General features: G+C 44.8%; 3 protein-coding genes across 3 annotated transcripts; all 3 read left to right on the top strand.

Annotated features, from left to right (window-relative positions):
* The first annotated feature begins 2,752 nt into the window (after window positions 1–2,752).
* On the top strand, window positions 2,753–5,630 carry ccna1 (cyclin A1). Its single transcript, XM_083665147.1, has 9 exons — window positions 2,753–2,801; window positions 3,136–3,292; window positions 3,377–3,593; window positions 3,681–3,793; window positions 4,051–4,274; window positions 4,436–4,640; window positions 4,888–5,001; window positions 5,138–5,271; window positions 5,495–5,630. The coding sequence occupies exons 2-9, from the start codon at window positions 3,158–3,160 to the stop codon at window positions 5,544–5,546; spliced, it is 1,194 nt and encodes a 397-aa protein (XP_083521273.1). The 5' UTR covers window positions 2,753–2,801; window positions 3,136–3,157; the 3' UTR covers window positions 5,547–5,630.
* Window positions 5,631–6,347: 717 nt separating this feature from the next.
* Window positions 6,348–13,970, top strand: sparta (spartin a). The gene is made up of 8 exons (XM_083665486.1): window positions 6,348–6,483; window positions 6,982–7,862; window positions 9,204–9,398; window positions 10,134–10,293; window positions 11,008–11,202; window positions 11,369–11,527; window positions 11,807–11,897; window positions 12,931–13,970. Exons 2-8 carry the CDS (start codon window positions 7,005–7,007, stop codon window positions 13,163–13,165), a joined length of 1,893 nt encoding a protein of 630 aa, XP_083521612.1. The 5' UTR covers window positions 6,348–6,483; window positions 6,982–7,004; the 3' UTR covers window positions 13,166–13,970.
* Window positions 13,971–14,247: 277 nt separating this feature from the next.
* On the top strand, window positions 14,248–18,371 carry ccdc169 (coiled-coil domain containing 169; the record flags this gene model as incomplete). Its single annotated transcript, XM_083694759.1, has 8 exons — window positions 14,248–14,321; window positions 14,424–14,506; window positions 14,721–14,831; window positions 15,046–15,086; window positions 16,152–16,250; window positions 16,834–16,887; window positions 17,553–17,604; window positions 18,298–18,371. 8 exons carry the CDS (start codon window positions 14,248–14,250, stop codon window positions 18,369–18,371), a joined length of 588 nt encoding a protein of 195 aa, XP_083550885.1.

The following is an 18,371-nucleotide window of genomic DNA, read 5'->3' as shown; positions in this document are numbered from 1 at the left end:
GGACAAACTACTCATAACATGACAATACTACATAAATGTCAATAGGAGTCATGGGTCCTCAGGGTAGATTGGTAAAAGTCGTCAGAGCCGTACAAAGAGACAAAAGCCTCCAGCAGTGGGCAGAAGGGACCCTACTGTTAAGCTAAAGTCGTCAGAGCCATACAAAGAAACAAAAGCCTCCAGCAGTGGACAGAAGGGACCCTACTGTTAAGCTAATAGTGGGCTAATTGCCCACCAGAGTACAAAGGCACGCACTCTCTTTCTGTGCCATAGGGTACCTGGCCCACACATATGGACAAAAATAATACTTATAACACACTGTCATGGAGGAAATAAATGAAGGATTATTGATCCTGAGAGAGTAAGTTAAAAGAGTGATGATCAGCTGGGCCAGATAACAAGCTATGGGATCTGCAGTACTAATCAGTCAGCCAAGCTCACTTTATGAAATTAAAACATTACTTTTGGAGAGAATAAATCAGCATGCAGATATCCTCTTTGCCTGGTCACCTGAAACTGTTTTTAGCAGGGGAGGCTGGTGGATGTAAAAAATCGGATGTGTTTGATATCATTCCTCATTTCATTCCATGCATGACAATGAGTACTTCTTCCCTGGCTTTTAGCCAACTGCTATGTTGTGCCAAACAATGACAGTTGTCTTCTTGCACAAACATTTGCACAAACAAGGGCAGAGTATCCTTTCTGTATTTGAATTCCTTGACATAACTCAGATCAATACAATGGCCAAGCTTATTATGATTCGATCACTTATCATAGTACATGCTAAGTGTAAGCTAAGCAAGTGTATCTTCTAGAATATCAAACCTTGCAGTATAAAAAAAATAAAGACAAACAATCAAAAACAAGAGATCCTGCAGGTTTAATATATGCCATTTAGCTGACGCTTTTATCCAAAGCAACTTACATTGCAGTGAGTCAAACCCACAACCTAAGTGTTATTAGCGTCATGCTCTATCAAATGAGCCCCAGGTTTACACAGAAGGGGTTAACTAATCTTGAAACAAAAAAATATGTCACTAACAATGTCGCTGCCATTCACCCGGACAACCGAAAACATGTCTGGTAACTCAGACGCAAGCCATTGATCCTGAATGGATGTCAACTGAAATGCAAGGATTAGGAACTTTAGGACTTTGGAACTGCCAGTCAGTGGTCCAGAAAGCAGAGGCTATCTCAGCTTATGCCTGCTTCATGTCTCTCCACTTCCTTGCCCTCACAGAGACATGGATTACACCAGAAAACACAGCTACTCCGGCAGCCCTCTCTGATGCCTACTCCTTTTCTCATTCCCCTAGACTCTCTGGTCGAGGGGGGGGGCAAAGGACTCCTCATCTCACCTAAGTGGTCACATAATGTCCATCCGCTGTCACACCATATCCACCTTCGAATTCCATGCTGTTTCTGTCACCTCCCCTGTCAAACTTCACATTGTCGTTATCTATTGTCCAGCAGGTCAGCTTGGCCACTTCTTAGATGAGATGGATGTCCTTCTCAGCTTCTTCCCTGAGGACGGCACACCGCTCTTACTACTGGGTGACTTCAACGAAGCTTCACTCGTCTGGAGTACTTGACCTCCTCTCCTCCTTCGGCCTTACCCTGTCCCACTCTCCTCTGACTCATAAGGCAGGCAATCAGCTCGACCTTGTCTTCACCAGATCCTCCCATACCTCAAACCTTACTGTTACCCCTCTTTCAGTTTCTGATCATCATTTCGTATCCTTCTCCCTTCCCATCAAATCCATCCCCTCCCAGTCCCTTCACTGGTAGCAGCTCGCATCAGATTCAAGATCCTGGTGCTCGCCTACCGGTTGGCAAAGGGAACAGCCCCTCATTGTACTTGCAAGCAATGGTCAGCCCCCAAACCCCTGCCCGATCACTCCGCTCTTCCACCTCGGCAGGCCGCCTGGCACCGCCGCCTCTACGTGGATACAGCAGCCGCGCTACCCGGTCACGGCTTTTCACTGTCCTGGCGCCCCGCTGGTGGAACGAGTTTCCCACTGCTGTCATGACTGCAGAGTCACTACCTATCTTCCGCCGTAGATTGAAGACCCATTACTTCAGGCTACATCTTAACTGCCCCTCCTAAAGACCTCTTCATCCCCACTGCCCCCCTGTGCAAGTTTCTCTCCTGTAAATAAATAATAATAAATTAAAGAAAATGAATTGTGACTGCCAATAGCCCCTGGTCCTAGCATAGATTAATTTTTCCTATGATGACTGATGGATAGATGATTCACTTACTTAGTCAAATGTATTTGTTGTAAATGGCTTTGGATAAAAGGCGTCTGCTAAATGCCATAAATGTAAATGTAAAATGTAAATGTAACTGTGTAACACAGCACGCACGCACACACCATCACTGATCTCCTCCTTCCTCTCTGCAGGACTTATACACGTTTAGGTCAAAAAACATATTTATCATTCATCATCAGATATGCATTTCGTTTCGGGAACTGCAGACGCATGCAAAGTTGCAAATTATGCGGCACGCACAGAGTGGCACCCAAGTCATTGAGTGTTGGCCCATTGCTATGGAGACGTCACCACGTGCTATCGTTGTTGGTCGTGATTGGACTGCGCACCGGGGCGGTTCGATTGATTTGAGAAAATCCGAAACAGCTGAGTTTACAGCTGATCAGTGCGCTCATTGGAATGAACTGAACCTAAATGCCGGGCCATATATATACCGGTGGGAGGTAGCAACTCATACTACCAAGCCAGTTTGCTCCGTATTTTGTTTGCAAGGAGTGCATCGGTTGCGCAATACATCATTATAACAGGTTTGGTTTTTTTCGTTTGAAATGCTTGAAAAGTTAGCCTGCTGAGGTTGTTCGTCCACTTACCTGTGCCATGGCTACATTATCAGCTCAGACACTACCTAACTTCACCAGCTAGCCTCTGAATTACATTTTTAGCATGTGTAGCTCTCTATGCGGATTTACGATGTGAGCGAAGTGTCTGCAAAAGTGGTGACTTGTTTTCAGCATGACTCAATTTAACATTTTTAACTAGCTTGCTAACCATTCCGTGCACTGACGCCGGTAGCCATGGCAGCCAGTTTATTGCGGTTCCACTTGGCAATTTGGCTTGTTTACCTTTTTCATTTTCTCCTAGGTTGCTAGCTGTTTGTTTGAAGATGAGCTTCACCACCGCCAGCCGTAGCAGCCGGGAAAATATTCAGGCCTCTAACAGGATGGATCCATCTCGGATGCAGAGAGCCAAACAAAGAACCGTTCTGGGCGTCTTGAGTGAGAACGAGCAGCATGACCAGGTGAGTGGCTTGAGCAAGTCTTGTTGCAATCGAGGTGAATTCAACATTTGAGTTACAAAATATGCTCATCCCATCTGTTTTCAGGCAGGCCAACTTTCCAAACTTGGATCCAACTCGCACAACTCCCATACCACTCTACCGGGTTGTCCCTCAAGCTCAAGCTTTGACATATTTGTGGATGAGCCATGTGAGGTAGTGCTTCCAGCTTCTAATGAAGTGTTGGCTTCTGGACATCAGTCAGTGACTGCTGCTGATTCCTTGCAGTATAAAGATTTTCAGCTTTTCCTGGACCTGAGCTCAGGTGAGAGGTGATGCCATATGGGTTGATTTTTATTTATATTCCAGATTGTCACAGATGCATTGAAGAGTATGCCCTTGTGTTTTGCAGGATCATGCATGGACATGTCTACCCTACCTGACGATGAACCTCTGACCATGCAGGATATCTTGTATCTGGCAGAGTATGCAGAGGACATCCACCAACACTTGCGGGAGAGTGAAGTGAGCACTCCAAATGAGAAGGCTTCTATAGCTAACTGTTCAGGCACCTTGTACTTGTAGGTCTCTCTGAAGCATTTTCTAGCTGGAATGAAGTAAATGATGGCTTTATAGTACTTTGCTAGGTTTAAGTCTCCCCTTGTATGGGGGTAACTACTAACCTAGAGGTGCATGGCAGCCATTTTGCACCAGTACTCGGCCCTCATCTCTCCTTCACAGTACCAGTTGAATGTAACTGGTTTTTCAACCCTCCATTGCAGTTAAAATGCCGGCCGAAGCCTGGCTACATGAAGAAGCAGCCAGACATCACTAACTGCATGCGTGTCATCCTGGTGGACTGGCTGGTGGAGGTGGGCCAAGAGTACAAGCTGTGTGGGGAGACTATCTACCTGGCTGTCAACTACATGGACCGCTTCCTCTCTTGCATGTCTGTGCTCAGGGGCAAGCTCCAGCTGGTGGGGACTGCTGCCATACTACTGGCTGCGTAAGTAGGGGTGTACAGGGTGCCTGAGGTAATGCAGTCGATGCATCCGTTGTGACTTTTCCCCATGTGCTTAAGGCCCTTGTGTTTTGCAGGATCAATCGTTTTGTTTCCTACAAGCAGTATTAAACTGGTGACACTGCCCTTTTGCCCCTGTCTCATAGGAAATATGAGGAGATCTACCCTCCTGAGGTGGATGAGTTTGTGTACATCACAGATGACACGTACACCAAGAAGCAGCTGCTTCGTATGGAACACCTCCTCCTGAAGGTGCTGGCCTTTGACATGACTGTACCCACCACAAACCAGTTCCTCCGACAGTTTATGACCATCCAGTCGGTTTGCTCCAAGACGGAGAACCTTGCCCTGGTAAAGTCCTATTTATGCCCACTTGCTAGATTCACATCTATGCCAGTGATCTTATTCATGCCATGGTTTAGTTGGTAGAGCATGGCCTTGCAATGCTAGGGTTGTGGGTTTTATGCCTGCTGGGACCATGTATGCACTCACTGTACTTAAAGTTGCTTTAAAAATGTGACTAATGTCATGCTCACCAGTTAGTAACACTAACATGTAAAGTTGGGTTATGCTACAGTTGACTATGTTTTAATCTCAGTATGTGGCAGAGTTGAGCCTGCTAGAAGTGGACCCATTCCTACAATACATTCCATCAATGGTGGCAGCTGCAGCTTACTGTTTAGCCAACTACACCCTTAACAGTGCTCTTTGGGTGAGTGGCTGACTCATCACATTCTCCCTAAGTACCGTTTCCTGATGTATCAGGAGTTCCTTTGCGGTTTTCAAACAATGAACAACTTCTTTGACTGGTTGTTGACATGCCATAACTAGCTCATCCTCTGTTCTAGCCTGATGCCTTGTATGCCTTCACCGGTTACACCCTGGCAGAGATTGTCCCCTGTATGAAGGACCTCCACAAGCTCCACCTGAGTGCAGCGAGTCGCCCCCAACAGGCTATCAGAGACAAGTTCAAGAGCTCAAAGTAGGTCTAGTCTGAGTGATGTTTTTTTAAATATGGCAGCAGCAACTCTACATTGCATTTCTCAATTAAACTAGGATGATTCACATGGCTCTTAAAGTATCCACAATGCGTGCTCTTATTGCACATGCAGTGATTTGTCTTCGGGTCGCTGTTTGCTAAAACTGGATTGTATTTGGTGTGGATGCAGTTTTGGTAATGGTGTCTGACTTTTCTTTCTCTGCAGGTATGGCAATGTGTCGCTGATAACTCCACTTATTGCTCTGCCTTTTCACTGAACCTGCTGGGGCCTACTTGAAGATGGGATCACAACACAGCGCTTACCTCCCTTTGTAGATACTGGATGTGTGATTTTTATGGGATTGCTTTTAATGTTTTAATCAATTATTTTTTTTAAGCTGTTTATCCTAGGTAGCTTATAGGTAGCTATCAAGTAAACAATATTTTAAAAACTTGTTTCTTAACTACAAACTCTTGAATACCTAAAGTGCTAGTCTGAAGAGCTCAGGAATTTTCCCATGTCTGTAAGTGTATTTGAAACAGATGGTTTTGAATCCATTTTGTTTTAACTGTACCAAGTCAATTTGGTTGTCACTGCTGCAGAATCATGGTCTTCAGACTGCACCTTGTATGTTCCATCATGAGATTAAACCAGACAAATTGCCTACAGTTTGCCTCTGTGCTTTGCTTTACAATGGAACTACTCAATTCCCTGCTTTTAGTGTTTACTGTCACTTGCAAGGGGCACTTTTTTTTTTAACCTATTGATTATCTTTAGCTCCATACTAGTGGGTACATTTTCTGTTCAGTAGTTGGAAGTTACCCCCTGTGAAAATATTCTGATTCAGAACTCATAAGGGCAAGACTTGACTGGTATCCATGAAATCTGAGTCGTTTTTATACAAATCAAATGACTTCTTAGGGGGACACCTAGTGGCAATGGAGCCGTAGGACATTTTTCCCTACACAGGTGATTGGCCAATTCGGCCAAGCGGGTTTGGTTGTGTAGTCGGTCATGTGAGATGAATCTGTTTGGGGACAACGAGAGACAGTAAGATGAGCGTTTGTTGAAGTCAAAGATAATACTTAGGCCTCTATTCTGGCAAATGGCTCAAATCTTCCAGTTTTGAGAGCAACTATTGGTTTTCTTTTACTTTCAATTGTTCCTGGAGTTTGAAATAATAGCCTACGGGATTTTTGCTGTCAAATACAAGGGTAAGTTAATTAACATTCATTGGGAATGGGATCCGTCTGGTCTGAACTGACTAAATACCTCTGTATTTAGAACAAGTTAAGTATCGTGTACTGTGCTAGTTGAGCTCTAAAGGCATAATCTGAATAGTTTTGTGACAGAAAAAACACTTCTGTGAAATGAAGAACAGTTTCCATACCACTGTCTAAATAATAATAATGGCTCTTTAGCACACGCTGAATGTTCTTGTCGGACAGGTAGAACCCGACGTACATTACTGACAAACCCTGAAGCGCATAGCTAAGAGCAAGGACATGGAGTTAAATACGCCCATTACTGCGCTAAAAAATATTTGCAGTACACTTGTCTTTCTTTGGCAAATAATAACAGTAAATACGTTGGTTCCTCTGTCCGCCATCGTGGAAACAAATTTGTATTAACTCATTAATTAATTAATAACTTTTTGGGGTAGGCTATCCAGGTTTCATTCCGTTGCTTTTTATGTCCCTCTCCATCCAAAGATTAGATCTCCAGTCTCCCAGGCATGGAGTTGGCTGAGCCAGCTGAGCTGTTGCTCATAAAGGACCAGTACGACCGGGCGTTGGAGTGCCTGACCCGGGGGCTGGCGGCTGATGAGGCTGGGAGAACACCGGAGGCCCTGGAGCTCTACAGGAGGGGCAGGCAGCACCTCACCCAGGGACTGGAGGTGCCCACTGGGGCGGAGAGGCACCAGGGTGCTCCCTGGGACACAGCCAGGCAACTACAGCAGAAGATGAGGGAGACTCTGAGGAACATCACCACTCGCCTCACCGGCCTGGAGACGGCAGAGCTGTCGATAGATGTCCAACGGGGACCAGTGTTGGTGGACCTCCCTCCCCAGCATCTCTATCCCACCCTGGGACCAATGATGCAGCCTTCTACCAGTCCCCTCCACCACCTTTACCCCACACTGCCTGTCTTCACCACCCAGTCCCCAGCTTCAGCCAGGCCATCGCCCCTCAGAGCGACCCTCACAGACAGCCTCCCTGCTGGGGCTTTGGGCACCATGGCCCCCTCTCTGCCCGTCCTCCCTCCCATGGCCCTGGGGGTCCCTGGAGAGCAGCCTCCAGCCTACACACCCCAGCCCACAGACGGGCACCACAGCCTGGCCTACAGCCCTGCTGGAGGGGGACTGGGGGGGCAGCGTGCTGGGGTATCAGGGCGAGCTTCTCAGGGCCTGGGCGGAGGAGGAGGAGGGGGGGATGGAGAGGAGCTTCTGTTCCTCCCACGGGGGGTACAAATGTTTTTTGTGACGGCAGACGGAGAGGTCAGCGCTCCGTCCTACCCAGGGTACCTACGCATCATCAGGTTCAGCAGTCAGCGCAAGGATGGGCCTAACGGAGGACCCTCAGCCTTCTTACATGTAAGGAGAATCTGGAGAGTGTATGTGTTTGGTTGTTTATTTGTGTGTGTGTGTGTGTGTGTGTGTGTGTGTGTGTGCGTGCGCGCGCTGAAGTGAATGTGATAAGGGTGGGTGAGTGAGAGAGTTATAGAGTAGAGAGAGGATGAGGGTGTGGATGACTTCTGAGTTTGGGGTTGTGGGGAGTAAACAATTATAAGATTAAAAAAAAAGAAAAGAAAAAGGTTGTTGTGATACATACACATTTGTCTGTTGCTGTTATCAGTTTTCCTAGATATGCTGTGCGAGGGGTTCCACATTACTTGTTCAATATTTCCAGACCTCTGTTTACTGGACGCTCTATAACTCCCCCACAGTGGTGATGATGAGGTCATGAAGATGCTGGGAGATTACGCTGTGCACACAGCTGAATGAGACGGCCATTACGTGTCTTGATGCTCCTCTCATGAAACCGACTGAGCTGTGTCTTTGTGTCAGAGATGCATCTTAATGCAATACGCCCTGAATGATTTCTGTGCCTTTTGGACCAGTTGGATCCTGCAGTCGAGACTTTGCTCAACAACAGCATGTGATTGTTGAGTCAAAGGCTCATCTCAAAACCAAAGGTTACTACTGTGTCTAATCAGTCTGTCAAAGCCTCAAGACTCAAGATGCACTCTGAAACCTTGTGGAAAGTGTGATGGATATGGTAGCAATACATTGCCAATACATATCCACAGTATAGGTGTTAACCAATATGTGTTGTACACCACCTAGCAAAAGCTAATCTTTGTACTAATGTCATCCAAAGACATTACATTATGGAGTTATAAGAATGAACACACTGCACTGTAAATCCTGTTGTATGGCCTATGTCTCTCCCCAGGCCTGTGTTAGCTACCCTGCCCTGCTGAATTAAAGTCTAGTGTTCTGGGCAGCTCTGTGTCCCAGTAGTACAATGGCCCCAGTAACCGATGACTCTGCACTTCTGTTGTGTTGGTGGCCAGAGCGCTGTGCCCTCACAGGGGTCAGACTGAATACCTCTGGCACACTGAAGTTTGCCTGCCTGCCTGCCTGCCTGCCTGCCTGCCTGCTTGCCTGCTTGCCTTGCTGGCACTGGTCACCCTCTAGGTGCCAACCATACACAGTGGCTTACTGCAGTGGGTGGACATGGACAAAGAATGATGTTTGTTGTCTCTTAAGGACAGTCATACAAGCTCACAGACACGGAGGGTCATGACATTGGCTAGACATGGGTATAAGAAGGTCCTTGTGTGTCTGTGACTAGCTGTACCTGCTGATTGCCTACACCCCTCTACTGCTCTCTAACCTGTGTGTGTGTGTGTGTGTGTGTGTGTGTTACAGGTTTGTGACTGGCTCTACCCGCTGATGATAGACACCCCAGTGCTTCTCTCTAACTCTGGGATCTTCATGTTCCCTGACACCATGGCGGGGACCCCGGGGTCCTACGTGGGCGTGGTGCTGTCCTCTGAGATGCCTGCGTCTGACAGAGACATGTTTCAGGACCTACTCTCCCAGCTCACTGAGCTCAGGATCCAGGTGGCTGTAGTTGAATGATAATGGTGTTGTTGAGCACACACACACACACACACACATGTGGGCATGTGCGCATATGGGAATTCAGCTGGTCACATTTGTCTGTGGGAGAGAGGGGGGATTTCATGGATTTGCAGTTTATTGTTTTGCTCTCAGGAGAGATAGATTCCAGTGTGTGTATGAGGGACTGGTTAGGCCAATGAGGGACTGGTTAGGCCACCATGCTTATTCTTGTGTTCCTTCTGTATGTCACATAAACACAAATATGGGAATTTATCAGATAGGATATCAACCTGTTTTAGACGTTTTCTAGCTTTTATCAAATAACACCATATGGTGTTGAATGCGCAGTCAGGCAGCTAGGCACATTGTGCAATGAATAAACCAACACATTTAGACACATTTTCTTCATGTTTCTGTCTCACCACTTGGCAGCTGAACACCACAGTTCTTTTCCTGTTGTGGGTGTAAACACACCGGTCCTGCTAAGCTACTCAGCAGCTGTGAGAGCCTGTGTAAAAAAAGTGGTGGTGAATCCATGTATATGCCAGGGATTAGCCTGCTGAATTAGTTGAATTTATATAGAACTTTTCCACCAGGTGCTCAAAGCGTTTCACATTGTATGTGGCCCGAATCTCACCTAACCCAGTACTAAGATGTAGTACCCACATTCTTACAGTATGCCAACTCATGATAAGTGCTAATATTTACTGCATGACCTCTTATCCTGTCTGTCAGGCTCCAGAGGAGGGAGTGGGTTCAGAGGGCATAAACCTGAGTGAGAAGGTCCCCATTGGTCCCCCTGGGGAGGGGGCAGGAGTCACTGGAGGGGCGTTTGGGGATGAGAAGCCCCCGCTTCCTGAGTGGAGCGAGAAGATGGCCCAAGGCATCCTGGCAGGTACACTGAGAAAGATAATAATGATAGTCCTCCTGGCTGGTATAAAGATAATAGTGATAGTCCTCCTGGCTGGTTTAAAGATAATAGTGATAGTCCTCCTGGCTGGTATAAAGATAATAATGATAGTCCTCCTGGCTGGTATAAAGATAATAGTGATAGTCCTCCTGGCTGGTTTAAAGATAATAGTGATAGTCCTCCTGGCTGGTTTAAAGATAATAGTGATAGTCCTCCTGGCTGGTTTAAAGATAATAGTGATAGTCCTCCTGGCTGGTTTAAAGATAATAATGGTAGTCCTCCTGGCTGGCTTCAATATTGTTGTAAGCCGGAAGTCACATTGTGAATGATGATGTCCTATTGCTCTTGGTCTCTAAACTACCCACTAGAGAGCAGTGTTTATCAATAAAAATTGGTCACATTTTTCCTCTCAAGGGTTCACAGCTGGGCTGCACTGAGGTGTTCAGTGAGGAGATCACACACTACTATTGTGTTATTACAGCTGGAGAGTACACACTGGCAGGGGTCATACAAAGCTACAGTGGAATGTGTGGTGCAATGTAGCAGAGTCAGACAGTCTACACTCTAGAGTGAACTTAGAAAATGTGATGCAACCGTTAACAGTCAACTTTGTTCTATATCAAATATAGTTTTTGTCACAGAATTTTAACCATGATACACACACATGCCACATTCCTGTCCAATACTGTCCCCCCACAGGTGCAACGTGGCTGAGTAAGGGTTTTGTGAAGGGAGCCGAAGCCACTGGCAAGGCCATCCACAAGGGGGCGTCTAAGCTGCGTGAGCACATCACCCCTGAGAACATACCTGCTGAAGTCAGCCCCAAGGTCACCAAGGGCCTGCACGTAGCCAAACAGGCCACCGGGGGCGCTGTAAGGGTCAGTCAGTTCCTGGGTAAGGATTTGAGTGTTCACTTACCCTAGTCCTGGAAACAACGGATGGTCATGGCCTTCAAAATGCCTACTCTCCAGGTGTTGCTGACTCCAGCGAACTCCAGATTGTGTGTGTGCGTGTGTGCGTGTGTGTGTCTGTACTCATGCCTGTATGTGTGTGTTTGCAGTGGACGGAGTGTGTACAGTAGCGGGGTGTGTGGGGGATAAGCTGGCACCTCATGTGAAGAAGCATGGCAGCAAGTTGATCCCAGAGTCCATGAAGAAGACCAAAGATGGCCGCTCCAACCTGGACGGAGCTATGGTGGTGGCAGCTAGCAGTATGCAGGGTACACACACACACACAAACACACGCACACGCACACACACACACACACACACACACACACACACACACACACACACACGCACACACACAGACACTCACACAGACACTCACACATTAGATATTCTTAAACAGCTCCACATTTCGTAAACAATAACACGTTAATTTTATTTATACACTTGAAAGATGAGAGTTATATGCCGAGACACTTGAAGCACAGTTGGTGACATTACTCCTACATTAGTTCAGAGTTCTAAGTATTCACTATGTGTCTCCTACAAAGGTCTTTCGACTATGTGGACTGGTTTGGAAACGGGAGCAAAGAATATTGGCAAAAGCGTAGCGTCAGAGACTGTCACGACTATGAAGCATAAGTGAGTTCCTCCATCTCCTTTCCTGCATGTAACCTTCACTATATATTATAAATCTGTCCTTCTTTACTAAGGGCTACGCTGTTCTCTTTGCTTTTCAAACCTACCTATTAATTATTTTTAGCCTGGGTGCTATTCTGTTTCTGCTTTAGTTGGTCCTCATATGGCACTGCAATAATGTAGCGCTGTTCAATGCAAAAACAGTCTGGCACTGAAGCTAAATTCTTGGAGCTTTGGGAGAAATAATATTATTTCATACCTCTCTTTTTCAGATTTAGGGGTCTAGAGAATCTTTTAGACAGCCCCAGCAACATATGACTGCATGGGAAAAGACAAAGACTTGTGAACTGACCCCTGTGACTATTGACAACATCCCTCTGTGACTAACTCTAACCTTGTCAGAAAACAACCCTTAGTCACTACCTTTTCATAAAATACAGATCTGAAGCAACTGATAGGTAAAAGCTATATGAAGAAGGCTCCTTTGAGCCAATTGCGAGGCTGATAGAACCATCACAATAATAACCACACTTATTCGCGTTCCTCAAATCTGCAAACACTGAAGAGGCAGGGCTAGAGGTGGTTTTTGGACTGGGTGTCTGTCTGGTCTGTAGGGGTCCTTCCTGGCCTGTTTATGTCAAGGGCAGCTAAATGCCTGCGTGTATTGGGTGGTGGTCCTGCCGTTCCTATGTGATACCTCTTTCTTGCTTTGTTACTAATAAAACTGATATGAATTCACATAACGCACAGTGTTCCCTCTTCTTCTTTGTCTGTACCATGATGCTGTCCTGTATACTGTATCCCCATGGATAGCAGTGAGCGCTCTCCAGTCCCACACTTCCATGTCAGCTTTCATTCTCTATGGCTGCCATATTTAGGGTGCACCTGGCTTCCTATCCTTGCCTCCTTTCCTTCATCCACTCTGATGGGGTTTAAAAGCCATGTTGGGGAACATACAGTACTGGTGGACTACATATCCCAGTGTCCTCCTCTCCCAATGCCTCTCTAACCCCACCCACTATCGTCTATGGTGAAGGTACGGTGACGATGCAGGGAAAGCCACAGACACTGCCGTCCAATCAGTGATCAATGTTGGTGTGACCACGTTCAACATGGATAACCTGGGCATCAAGGCCATACTGAAGACCACAGGCAAGAAGACCGCCAAGGCTTTGATCAAAGACCACAGCCACACAGTCAACGGGGGACAACCTGAGAGAGAGGGGGAGGAGAAGAGGAAGGAAGAGGAAGAGGAAGAAAAGAAGAAATAGATGCCATGTTGATTCCTTGGCCTGATTCCATTTCAGCCCCTAACCCCTATCCTTTTTGTGTTTGCACAGATCTGGAAGGTCAGGTTAGATGTAAGCAATATGGTGATGGTGGTTCCACCTAGCCCTCAACAACAAGGTAAAGGAGCTCAGGCCATATTATAAACACCTATCCAGTCATTTCAAGTCTGTGGGGCTAGGCACCGAAATGTAACTTGGCCATTTGTTCATTCTCTAGCTCTGTCGAGCATCTTTCTTGTGAATTGTGCTCATTTTCCTAAGAGGATAATGTCTGTAGAGTTTGTAAAGTGGTTGAAATACTTGAAGTTATGAATATGGTAAAACATGTTACAGTTCAGACAATAGTTAAGACTTCATACTTGTATATCTGTTACTTAACCCCATTGAATGTGAAGCCATGTTAATGAAGGATTATTTTATGTGTAAAACTACCTGTTTTACTGTTTGTTTTTTATTACTTACTACCAAAATACAGTGTTGTTACTTTAGCCTACCATTGGGGATGCTATTGCTGCCTGTCCTATGTGCCGTGCTTTGTCATTAAATCGTTTGAAAACCGTAATGCAATCATGAAGCTGTATCATGTGAACTTGATTTTATCATCCATTTTGGACTTTTATCAATCTCTCTGTTCTAACACAATCATTCAAAAATTAGGATTATTATCATGAGTATGTTATACAATAATTGCTGTAATTTTGCAACTAAACTAAATTATGATGATGATGATGATAATGATAATGACAGTGTGATGATAGTGTTTACAATGATAGTGTTTAACGTGTTATTTCAACCCATGACTGTTATTATCACATTTCATTTAGGAAACATATTATCTGATTATTAAAAAAAGAATGAAGAAATTATGTGGGGAAATAATATATTCTGGCCATGCCATATGATATCGATAGTCCGATGCCGAAAAGAGCCGATGACGCGTTGCTCCCACAGCAGAGAGCGCCCAGAGCACACGAATCAACTTCCGAACCCTCGTCGGATACGGCGGTCTCCATGGGAAACGAGAGGAACAAACTCAGAGAGTTGACCGCAACTTCGACGAGAATATGGGAGATGCAGACATTAGTAAATATGACTTAGCTCGTTTGCAATCTGAACTTGATCAAGAAAGAGAAATGAAGTAAGTAGTTTAGACCTAACTGTTAGACAAGTTATAATTTGGTCTCTACATCCAAATTATACGTTTTGATTAGAATATTAATTTATTTCCCCCTGTTTGTAGAGAAATGCTCGAGGACTCAGTTTCTGATTTAACGAACACTATGTCTGAGCTGGAAGAGAGACTGCATAGTGTTGATGGTGAGGGTAAGTGTCCACTGGCAGAAAAAACTATCATTTTCGATTAGAACAAAGGACATTCTTCAAATAATTTTCCAATACAATTCTTCACATTCTAATATGAATAGGCTTATAACTCATTAAATGTGTAGGCTATTTATCAGCTCCCTGCATATGATTTAGCTATTAAACCAATGCAGTAGCCTAATGTCTACTTTGGCACATCATACATATTCTTCAGGCAACGAGTGGAAGACCAGATATGAGACACAGGTGGAGTTGAATGCACAGCTGGAGCGACAGATCATATTTGTTCACGAGAGACTGGAGGATTTAAAGGGGAACCCCATGGGTAAAATGAAGGACATTTACCACCATGGTTATATATATATACATACACACACACACACACACACACACACATAAACATGCTTGTTCCCTAAGCTTGCTGAAATCCTTAGAGCTGTGTACTTTGCTTCAGCATTCTTGAGCGAGACTTGAACCCGGTATTTTTAATGCAAGAGTCCTTTACAATTATCCCTGTATTATTTGGTTTTGTTTTGCAGATCGATTGGCCTCAATACGGTCCTATGATGAAATGTCAGTGGTGAGTGTACATGTGATTAGGTTTTTGTTTGTTAGTTTAATTTGTACAGTTGTGTATCAGATTGTTTGACAGTTTTGTTGTTGTTATTGTTCTGTTTTATCTTCAAAGGAAAGAGAGGAGGGTGGATGTGAGGAGAGCAAAGGGCTGAGGGAGTAAAGGAGGGATGGAGAGAGGGAGAGAGAGAGATGGAGGGACTAACAGAGAAGTGAAGGGACAGGCGGTGCTGCTGCCAGCTGCAGCTTTAGATCCTCTTGCTGATGTAGACAGAATAAACCAGCCTTTAATCAGAGCACAGTAATCACTGGATTACAGAAACGATAGGAAAGTAACACATGCTAATTAGAGAGAGAGAGAGAGAGACAGAGAGAGAGAGAGAGAGAGAGAGAGAGAGAGACAGAGAGAGAGACTCCTCATGTGTGTGAGGAGAATAGAGATTCGAGAGAGAGAGAGACAGAGAGAGAGACTCCTCATGTGTGTGAGGAGAATAGAGATTCGAGAGACTGAAATCGAGTAGAGAGAGACTGTAAGACTGACTGTTTAGGATGGTGTGCCCACAGTTTTGTAGAGTGTAGAGGATGCAGTGATACATTGATCAGTCACACACACTCTCTCACGCACAGTGACACATGCGTAGGCCTACAGTACCTTGTAACAGTGTCACAATGGCTGTTCTGTGCTCTGTGGTGACGCTGTCGACTGTCGCCCCGTTGACCTCATACTGCTTCAGCCATTACACACTGTCAGTAACTCAGCACTTAGTTGTATTATTTATTAGGCTCTATGACTGGAAAACAACATCCTCCTACATTGTATGATGTGCTCAACTCTACTTTCACCAACAGTTGTTAGAGCGCTGCTGTAAGCTAATGAGCAAAAAAAAAAAAAAAAAAAAAGGCTAGAACTCATTTGATGTAGTTGCAGTTGCTCTGATTGGTTTGCAATATTTGAGGCAACATAACTTTACACAGAATCGTCCAAGCTTGCTCCCCCCTCAGAATGTAACTGCATCCAGAGGTGTTTTTATGTTGTACTGTACATTAGTCATGACTTGTGTGTCTTTCCCAGGATGCTCTGAGGCAGAGACTGAAGCTGCTGACCAATGATAAGTCTGGCCTGCAGAGTCAGCTGATAGACTGTCGTCTGAGGGTCGAACAGGAGAGAAGGGTGTGTGTGTGTGTGTGTGTGTGTGTGTGTGTGTGTGTGTGTGTGTGTGTGTGTGTGTGTGTGTGTTTGTTTCTTTGTTTATTGTTCTTGCTGTTCGGCAAACAACGTGACACATTAGTGAAATAAAAAGGCTAATATCACATCGTATTAGCAGTCATAATCCATGTTCAAATCCCTCATGCATTAACACTGAAGACCTGAATGACCTCCTTATGGTGAAACACACACACACACACACACACACACACACACACACACACACACACACACACACACACACACACAGACAACAGACAGATATACACACACAAACAGATGACAGACACGTAGGCAGGCAGACAGACAGACAGACAGACACACACACATGGAAGCACACACACACACACACACACACACACACACACACACACACACACACACACACACACACTCATTTTGGTGATTCAGACTGATCTTTAGCTAAATGGGGCAGCAGCTATTTATCTTATAGTTACTCATTTCAAGAAAGACAAAATAAATACATATTTTAGATTTACTCATGAATTCCTCTCCTCTCACACTCTTCTCTTATTCTTTCTTTCAGGCTTTTCATAAAACTAATGACGAGAGGCGTGCATATCTGGCAGAAATCGCTACGGTAAGCATCTGGAGGAGGATCCATCAATTATACATGAGTCATAATCCTTGGCAAAGTGAACAGCTCTCAGACTTATTGAATGATGATCTATGAATATCTGCCAGAATATAAAATAGCAGTAGACACAGAGAGAGAGAGAGACACAGAGAGAGAGAGAGAGAGAGAGAGAGAGAGAGAGATAAAAATAGAGAGAGCATTGTTCAGTTTGGGCAAGCTGGCTGGGGTGTTCTCAGTCCTAGTTCTACTTCTCTCTTTAAACTTCTCTCGGCTGTTATGTAAGGCCTCCTTTCAGAACTGAGTCAAGGACGTTTGGGATGATTTTGCATCAGCCCTCCTTTACCACAGACACAGATGTTCAGTAGTTTAACACACACGCAGGCAGGCATAGTTTAAATGACTTGCACAAACACTTATAGAAACACACAGACACACATAGACACACACACACACACACACACACACACACACACACACACACACACACACACACACACACACACACACACACACACACACTGCACTGTTGTTTACCTCAATGTAACACCTCAGAAATGTGTACCAACAGTATTGACATTGCAAAGTGTAATGAGGTAGTGTCTGGACATTTCTGTTAAATTGTGTGTGATTAATATGTCTAATGAAAATGCTGTTTTCTCATGTCACAGCTGTCATCAACCCTGGGTGCAAACAGGAGACAGTACCCAGTTCAGCCACGCGGTGCGCCAGAGAGCCAACTGAGGAAGTGAGTTTAACTCAGTGCTATTGCACTTGAGGTACATGTTGCCTGTTCAGTGGCTATGAGCAGCTTCTCCCTACTCCCATGAAAGCAGTCATTGCCATGGGAACACATTTTCATCCCACAGTAAATCAACTGGCACTTAAACAATGTATGCAGTTGTAAGTAGGTACAATGCAACTACAATGTAATAGAATATTGCTACATAGTACTTACAAAAGGGATATCGGCATATAAATACACTGTACACTGTATATATATACACACAATCATACAATCATATAAAGTGACATGGCATGGTTTATTTCCACTTGATACAAGATTGGAGACACATTTCACATCAGTTTAACCAATCAGTCACTGGAGCTATCAGAGGTGATGTGGAAGTAATGATTACTCATGGATTATTGAAAATAACAATCTCAGCCTCCCAATGTTGTGACAAGGTAGTTGAGTGCACATACTATTTAATTTTTGATAGCGTATGGGGTATGATTGGGTATGACTGTGGATTTGGTTTTGAGAACTAAGCTTTTTATATGTTTTACGCAAAGCTGCCAGCTTGAGATATGTTTTATATTCTTTTTAAAAAATGTGTTTTAGTGTTCACTGTCAATTGATTCATTTATCCAAGCACTTCTTCCCCCTCTCTGTCTCTTTTCTGTGGGTGACAGAGGGAAGCAGCCCAGCAAGCTGTCAGAGGCTGAACCGAGAGGTGGAGGAGGAGGAGGAAGAAGAGGAGGCGTGA

The sequence above is a fragment of the Argentina silus genome, assembly GCF_951799395.1.
Source record: "Argentina silus genome assembly, chromosome: 2".
In the NCBI taxonomy this organism is placed as follows: Eukaryota; Metazoa; Chordata; class Actinopteri; order Argentiniformes; family Argentinidae; genus Argentina; species Argentina silus.
Note: the sequence above shows the minus strand (reverse complement) of the source record. Positions and strands in the feature narration are given on the sequence as shown.